General features: G+C 26.9%; 2 protein-coding genes across 3 annotated transcripts in view; both read left to right on the top strand.

Annotated features, from left to right (window-relative positions):
• Positions 1-748, top strand: part of LOC102673809 (mitochondrial fission regulator 2-like) — a 3016-nt gene extending 2268 nt beyond the window's left edge. For both annotated transcript variants that reach the window (XM_031510661.1, XM_031510660.1), the window contains 2 exons: positions 1-161; positions 401-748. The exon at positions 1-161 is cut by the window's left edge and continues 1 nt beyond it. In XM_031510661.1, the coding sequence (XP_031366521.1) occupies positions 1-161; positions 401-560 (321 nt within the window). In that variant the 3' untranslated portion in view covers positions 561-748. The remainder of the gene's footprint in view (positions 162-400) is intronic.
• Positions 749-3103: 2355 nt separating this feature from the next.
• LOC102673683 (pro-corazonin) lies at positions 3104-5451 on the top strand. Its single transcript, XM_006616065.2, has 3 exons — positions 3104-3361; positions 4965-5183; positions 5263-5451. Exons 2-3 carry the CDS (start codon positions 4965-4967, stop codon positions 5365-5367), a joined length of 324 nt encoding a protein of 107 aa, XP_006616128.1. The 5' UTR covers positions 3104-3361; the 3' UTR covers positions 5368-5451.
• Positions 5452-8339: the final 2888 nt, after the last annotated feature.

The following is an 8339-nucleotide window of genomic DNA, read 5'->3' as shown; positions in this document are numbered from 1 at the left end:
CCACCACCACCATTACCACCTCCGACTCCTCATATTGCAAGAAGAGCAAGTTTACAAGATCATAAAGTCGAAGATCGCAAAAGAGGTCCATTTGCTTCTCAAATTTCTATGACAGATGTATTAAAAGATATTGATAGTATTAAATTAAAACCAATTGCTAGGTAAATTATTTTTTATTTTATTAATATAGTTTATATATATATACATTATATAATATATTGATGATATAACCAGAAAAGAAATGATTTAATACTTAAAAATATATCAAAAATATAAAAACTTTTTCTTTTGAAGTTTAATTCTTTATTAGAATCATCTTTGTGGTTGAGTCATCATTCACTCTAGTTATAATATTTCCTGAACTTTAGTTGTACAATTGCATTTATATATATTTTTTTAGATCACCTGGAGGACGACCTCTTCGTATAAAACGAGACAACAGTCCATGTAATGATTTGCAAGAAATACTTAGAAGACGTTACATTGCAATGAATTCAACTGATAGTAGAAACTCTTCAGCTAATTTGACATTGAATGACTCTTTCTCAAGTGATGTGTGAAAGTAGATTGAATGTTTATCAATGTGTGGAATGAAGGTATCATGGGACATTGTGAATGATATTAATAATAAGATAATAAGTTTGATTAATCAGTTTGGTTGCAATATTTAATATGTAGTTATAGATTATATAAATAACAAAATGAATCTATCGAACATTTCTGAACTTATGATTATTGATATTTTGTAGTATCAGAAATTAATTTTTAAAAATTAATATCTTTTTTTTAAAAATTATTATGTATACATACGTATATACGTATACATATATAACCAAAGATAATATATTCTATATTGACATTGATAAAAATATTGGATTGTAAACTGATAAAAAAAAAATTGATATTTTTAAATTTTCATAAAATATAACTATTTTTTCTTTCAATAAATATATAATACTTATAGCATATTATTAAAGTTGTGGAAAAAAAATTATTAAAATGTATGTCATATTTTATATATTAAAAATTTATATTTTTTTACAAATTTAAATAATTATACTAAACATCAGTAAATTATGTTTGAACTTAGTATAAAATCTAGAATTTTATTTTATGATTTTGTTTTAGAATTTGTTCTTTTTATGAAGAGCAATGAACAACTATTTTCCATTCTGTCTAAACCTTTAAATTTACAGAATATTATTTTAGAATTTTTTTGTTTTATAAAATATAAAATATAAAATAGTTATATCAAAAATTTATTTAATTTGCTTTAATAATAATTTTATAATTTTTTTGAAAACAAAAATAATGCATATTTAAATTATTCTATAATATTAATATTTTAATAATAAGTAATAATATAAGTAAAATAATTATTGCTTAAATAATAATAATTTTAATAGAGAAAATTATTTAGTAATGAAAAATTATTTAATGTATATTCTGTAAATAGAAATATTTAAATATTTTTTCATGAAGCACAATTTTTTTTAAAATTATTTATTATAGACTAATTTCATATAAGTTGTGGAAATATATATAATACATATATAATAAAATTATAATAGTTACATATTTTAATTTTGTAAAAAATTAATGATATTATAAAATTTTCTGCTATATATATGTACAGTTTACAATTCAATATTATTTAGATTTATTTTTTAAGAAAAAACCTTATTTTTGTTTTATTATAATAAAAAAGAAATAGATTTTAATTTAATGTAATTTAATGTAGTTAGTTAATATGTAACAAATTTATGTCATTTAACATTAAGTTCATTTAAATTTTATCTAATTTCTTAAACAAGGTTGTTGTGATATTAAAAAATCATTTCATATTTTATATTGTGCCATAGAAAGCTATACGAATATTCTCAATATAATATAAAATCATTAGCACAGGCTAGTTAATATAATAATTAATAATAGTGATTACTTTATTAAAATATACTTTCATAACTATAAAGGAATGAATATTCAATATGTGCACGCATAATGAAGATGCATAATGAAGATCACGAACTTTATTCTTTAATATTAAGATCTTGATACATATTTTGTGATAAATTTTAAGTTTATTCAACTTTCAGTTGCTTTTATAAAGAATTTAAGAACTATAATATTGTATAAGAATTATAATTTTGATTGATTCAAGTTATCATTCAAATTAATTTATAAATATTCTTTATAAAAATAACATAAAGTTCATATTTTTGATTTTCTCATATGAATGCATGTAAAGAGTCTCAATTAGAAAAGATATTATAGCAGAGACTGAGTGTACTTTAAAAATATTGTATGGAAGATCTGTTTTATACATGAAGCTTTTACCAACGATTAAAAAATAAATGTTATTGTTAAACAATAAACAATATATTTTTTTCTAGCATTTTTCTACCTTATTTATAAAAACATGAAATATTAAAAATTATAATAATTATCTTCAACACACAAAATATTATGATGTTCTTTTAATTGTTTTATTATATTTATTTGCATAAAAAAACAATATATATATTATATATTATATATTATTACCACAAAAATAATTGAAAAATAATTGAAAAATAACAATAAATATTAATATAATGTTTTGTATATTTTATATTTTATACATAATATTGAATTTATTATTAAAATTGATTTTTGATTATTTAAAAAACGATAGTTTATCTAAATAAATATTAATATAATATTTCAATGATCAAAAAATATCAATTGCAATTTAATGTAATTAATTTTAAAGAAATATATTTAACAATATTTTTGAAATAGAATTACTAATAAATTTTGGATTAAATATATTAAATGTATATATTTAAAAATATTTTAAACTTTATTTTTTTCAAAAATCTAACAATTTCTTAAAAATATAAAAACTAAAATTTTAAGAAAGATAAGAAATTTTAATTAATTCTTTACGACGTAATTAAATTTTTTTTAATGCATCAATTGTTTAATAATTATAAATATATAGAGACATCTTTCCATCTTGTATAGATCATCATTTTGAACATTTAATAATCCTCTAGAAACTTCCAATATCTCAATGAAAATTTATTACACAATTTCTCATGGTCTACTGAACTTATTACAATTTTTGTCTAATAATTATTGATGCTTTTGTTGATTTTTGTTGATTACTAGTTATTATTAATAAGTTGAAAGTTTTGATATTGTATAAGAGTATAAAGGACTAAGAGAGGGGAACTTTTAATGAGTTTTACGAATAAAGGGTATGAGAGGATTTCCTTATATAAAGCTGTTTCAAAGGATCTTGGCTGACAGTATCTTGAAATCACAACATTGAACATTTTATGTTGTGTTCTAAGTATTGTTGCATAAAGCTATTAAGATATAAGGTATGTTTATGTATATTTTTAAGGTATATTATTTATATATATATTATATATATATTTATATATATTTTTTATATACGCGTTTATATACACGTATATAAAATTGCGTTTTTTTTGTGATTTCGTTTTTTTTTAAATTGTAAATTTAAACTATTGCTTAATAATCATAAGTCTCAATTTTTTTTCATTTTATTAATTTCATTGTGATTTAATTAAGATTGTGATTTTCATCATTGTTCAAGATAGAACAGTATAAAATAATGAAGAAGCATTTTGCAACTTTTTAACAATAAGTTTGAAAACGTCTTGTTTCTATGCGACAAAGATGCTGGTCACGTTTCTTATCCATAAGACACTTAGTAGCACTTACTTTTATCTTAATGACCAGGGATGCGTGTAGAGTTAATGGTTCTTTTAAAATTAGCACGTGGAAATGTACGAAGATACTCTAAAATTTTTCGAAAAAATCTCATGTGGCACCGCATGTCAGTGAACGCGGAGATAAATGTATAGTTTTTCTGTCTTTTTTTTTTTTATTCATTGAGCCATGATTTTAAAATATTCATGAAAATAAGAGGAATAGCCTTTATTTAATTAAGACATTATCCAAATTGAATATGTTAAAACTTCGATTGGGCCACGTGAATTTTAAATAAATGCATTTTAACATTTGTGAAATCATTTGCAAACCATCTTTTTTGGATAAGAATGCAAACGAGCAATTTACGAGTCTTTTCGCAAAGAAATATCATTATAATATCATTATCGAACAGAGAGCAGTGAACACAGTAAATCACGAAATAATTAAAAGTTATGGTTTTCTTGGATTTCTTACAGTTGAATATTTTGTGATGATTTCTTTTCTGTGAAATCTTTTTTTTTATTATTATTATTAAGAAAAAAATTATGTTTTTAGCTAGAAACTAATTTTTTTCAGTTACAAGTTAGATTGCACTCGTTACATTGTTAAAATAAATTACATTGTTAAATAAAAGTAAAACAGGTGACCGAGAAATCGAATAGTCTGGCTTATGAGATCTTAAATTGTTGGAATGGATCATTGATCCAGCAAGTCAACCGTGACACTTGAACAATCCATTGTTTTATATTAGCACTCGTTGCGCATCACGAGTTAAAACTGCGTTTTTCGTTCGTTCGACCACAGAAAAAGATGTGAATTCAAACTGGTGAAAAATAAGCCTGATCGGAATTCGCAATACACTTTTCTTTTTGATTTATGGCGTAACAGTACTTGATAAATACGCACGATATCAATTTCTATGACAAGAAAAATTAAGTTCATAATGATTTCTACATAACTTTGAAAAAGTATCAATTATCTATTTGGAATCAACAAAGAATTTTTGGCATCCATTCTATATTTTTTAAAATGTTTAAGATTCTTTATAGAGGTATTATTTAAATTCTTTTAAATTTTATTGAAAAATTATAATCGATGAAACATCATATCAAGAATAGAAATGTAATGATTTTTTTTTTTCAATATTAAGGAAAGAAGAATTAATTTCTATATATTTTCCCTTTTTTAAACGGATAGTATATCATTTTAAAATAAACATATTTTTTTCAATATTTCAGATGGTTAACTCTCAAATCCTAATTTTGTTCATCTTATCATTGACCATAACGATAGTTATGTGTCAAATGTTTACGTATAGTCATGGCTGGACAAATGGAAAAAGATCCACATCGTTGGAAGAACTTGTGAATAGGAATCCAATTCAATCGGACAATGTTTTTGCCAACTGCGAGTTACAGAAATTGAGATTATTGCTTCAAGGAAATATCAATAATCAAGTAAATGAAAAAAAAAAAAAAATGGGAAGAAAATATTTTCTTCTTTCGCATTGTAATTGAAAACTTTTTATTTTTACAGCTGTTTCAAATGCCTTGTGAACTGCTTAACTTTCCAAAAAGAAGCTTCTCCGAAAATATGATCAACGATCATAGACAACCTGCTCCTACCGATAATAATTATTAATAATATCAACATTGTAATTTTTAGTCGCAAAAGCTTAATCGATTACGCGTTATTTATCACCAAATAAAGAATATCTTCAACGAAAATTTTTACCATCTCGTTTATTTATCACTTATTATTATAACTCGTGTTAAGATTAAAACATTACAGCCAAATTCGAATCTATATACATACAATATATATATATAGTTCGATATTTATATATCTATATATCGGTAATTTCAATTTCAATAAAGATATAAAAATTTTATCAAATGCTAAAATTCTTCAAGCTACGCGAAAAACAAGAAAGAAGAAAATAAGGAAGAAGGATAAAAAAAAAGAAAAGAAAAAAAAAGATAACGCATTTTACATTCGAGTGAAATTTAAATTTAATTTGATCCATCTTGGAGATTGGAGAAAAACAATAGCAGCATCGAGTGTTACTGAACTTTCCTGTGACGCTTTTTCTTTCGCTTCTTCTTCGTTTCCGATACAACTTGTCTTCGCTTGATTTCCCACACTCGTTTCTATTTTCGTCGGCTCAATTACAGGCCACGTTCCTATCGTCGATCGTGATCAATTATTCAATCCCGTGTATAGTTCACCTCCACCAGTATATATAATACAGGTTCGATTTAAAGCGTAATCGTTCATCAATCATGGTTAACGGGCAAATTGTTTTTATCGGAATCGCCAGCATATCTGGATTTGTATTAATTATCGAGTTCTCCTCGCGGGTATCCGCGGCCCATCCAGTTTTCATCGGGTCCATCCGAACGGTTAATTAAGTTTTCGCTGTCCTAATTGGACAGACGGTCAATAGGATAGATCGCGGCGGGTTGGTACTGCACGCCGTAGGGGATTTTGTCTGTCAACGGAAGATGGAGTGAAACCCTGGCGAATAGAGACACCTGCTGAGTCCATGGATTATCCCTTAGGACAACTTATCTCCAACTGCAATTCGCCGCCTGAAATTCGAAGACTTTCTATTTCAGTTGTATGCTTGATAACCAATCATCATCGGATGATTTTTATGTTTGCGACGATTAAGGAAAAGATTAAGGGGTAAAAAATATTTTCTACGATTTTTGAAAGGGAAAATTGAGTCAAAAGCCAAGTTTATATAATCCTTCGAATTCTTTTCCGTCGAACGAAGAAAATATTTTTCTGTCAATAAATATATTTGAGATGATATTAGTTTTTCATTTTGTCGTATACCTCCAATATTGTTCAATAACATGATTCGTTTTTGCCCGATTATAGAATAAATCGTTGATCGAGAATTGGCTGCTAATTTTCGAGGATGGGAACGGGAGACCACCGATGCAATTGATAAAATGCGGTGCTAATTATAAATGCAAGAATAATGGCGGTTCACGTGCGAGTGTGTTTCACGTTACAGAGAAGAGAAGCACTCATGGTTATTAGTTGATAGTGTCAGGACGCGTATAACTATCATGCACGGGCAATGCACTTAAAACTTGGCTGTTAATCAGAAACCAATTACGGGAGGCGGGACGAAATGAGTTTAATCGCATTAAATATTAAAGCGTCGTCACCGTGCCATGGGACTGGCACCAACAACCATAGGTGACCCTCTTCCTCCATCCAGTCATGGAGCAACCACACACCGCCACGTGCCCGTACGAAAACGCTTCTCTGCCTTAATACCCCCGGGAATAACCGAACAACCCTACGCCAATGTCCTTTATAGGGTGGTGCTTGCCGTGCCTGCAATACGCATGCACGACCACTGCATTTGCTGATAATGCTCTTTTATACGCCTGCGTGTGCGTATATCATCACACTTTCTCTTTCTTCTTTTTTAAATACATTTCTTTCCTTTTCTTCTTTTTCCTGTTAACATATGAAATTCTTATTTCGATCGAAATTTTTGTAAAATATATTTGTAAAATTTTGTAAATATATTGATAAATAGATGTACGAATCTCTGATGCGCAACTTACTCTCAAAATTTAGCTGAAAGCAGTGATTTTCAATCGTAAGAGGACCAATTACATTTTCTGGTAAAAATAGCATAAACGTAAAAGAGTCCTCTGATAGCACTTGCGTCCAGATTTCCGGTCTCGTGCCACGTGCATATTTCAGATCGGTTTGTTTCGCGGATGGCAACTAGAAAATCCGAGGTAATATTTCACCGAGATATCACGTCGCATTACGAGTTTTAAATTTACGTTTAGCTCGCGACACGAAAACGAATATCAACTATACAGAAGAAGGTTGCAACATAACACCGGTATAAATACATAAAATCGGGCAATCATCCTAAATGGGGAAGCCTCCTAGTGCGAGGAACATCGTCTTTTTCGACTTGTCGTCTGTCGGCTGTCGTTTGTCGCGCGACAAGGGAGCCCTCGTATGATACCAAGCACGAAAAAGTACGAAACAAACCGTTTGACGAGCATAATTCCATCCTCGACATCATATTTGTTCGTTGCCTTTATTACTTTCACGTTGGATGGATTGTTTTTCTTGATCCTTGAAACATTTGATCGTATTATCGGTTCTAGTTTGAGTAGATTCTTTTTGGACGATGTTTCGATCATATTGTGGAAGATGTTTAAAAATTATTACTGCTCTATTATTACTGCTAATGAAAAACAATTTCTTTCAATATATACATATATTGAAGATTTTATTCTATGAAATATATCATTATATGTTTTCGATATGTCGAAATATATTTTATATATACTTTTACCTTATATTTCTTATTTTTGCATTTTTTCTTCCTTTTCTTTTTCTTCTTTGAAATTTTCTTCTTTTTCTAGTTTTCCCAATATTGTTGGGAACTTTTTTTCCATTTTAAAAAATTTATATCACTGTTTTCTTTATAATACTTTCGAAATAATTATTTCTAAAGATCGTAAAATTGTTGCAGCCTTTCTTCTTTAACAGTTCTATGAACTGTCAATAAAGTAGATTCAATGCATTTTGCTTATATGATATAGAAGAATTGAAAAAATTTG

Source organism: Apis dorsata, unplaced genomic scaffold, assembly GCF_000469605.1.
Source record: "Apis dorsata unplaced genomic scaffold, Apis dorsata 1.3 scaffold_249, whole genome shotgun sequence".
NCBI lineage: Eukaryota > Metazoa > Arthropoda > Insecta > Hymenoptera > Apidae > Apis > Apis dorsata.
This window is presented reverse-complemented; position numbering and strand designations above follow the sequence as displayed.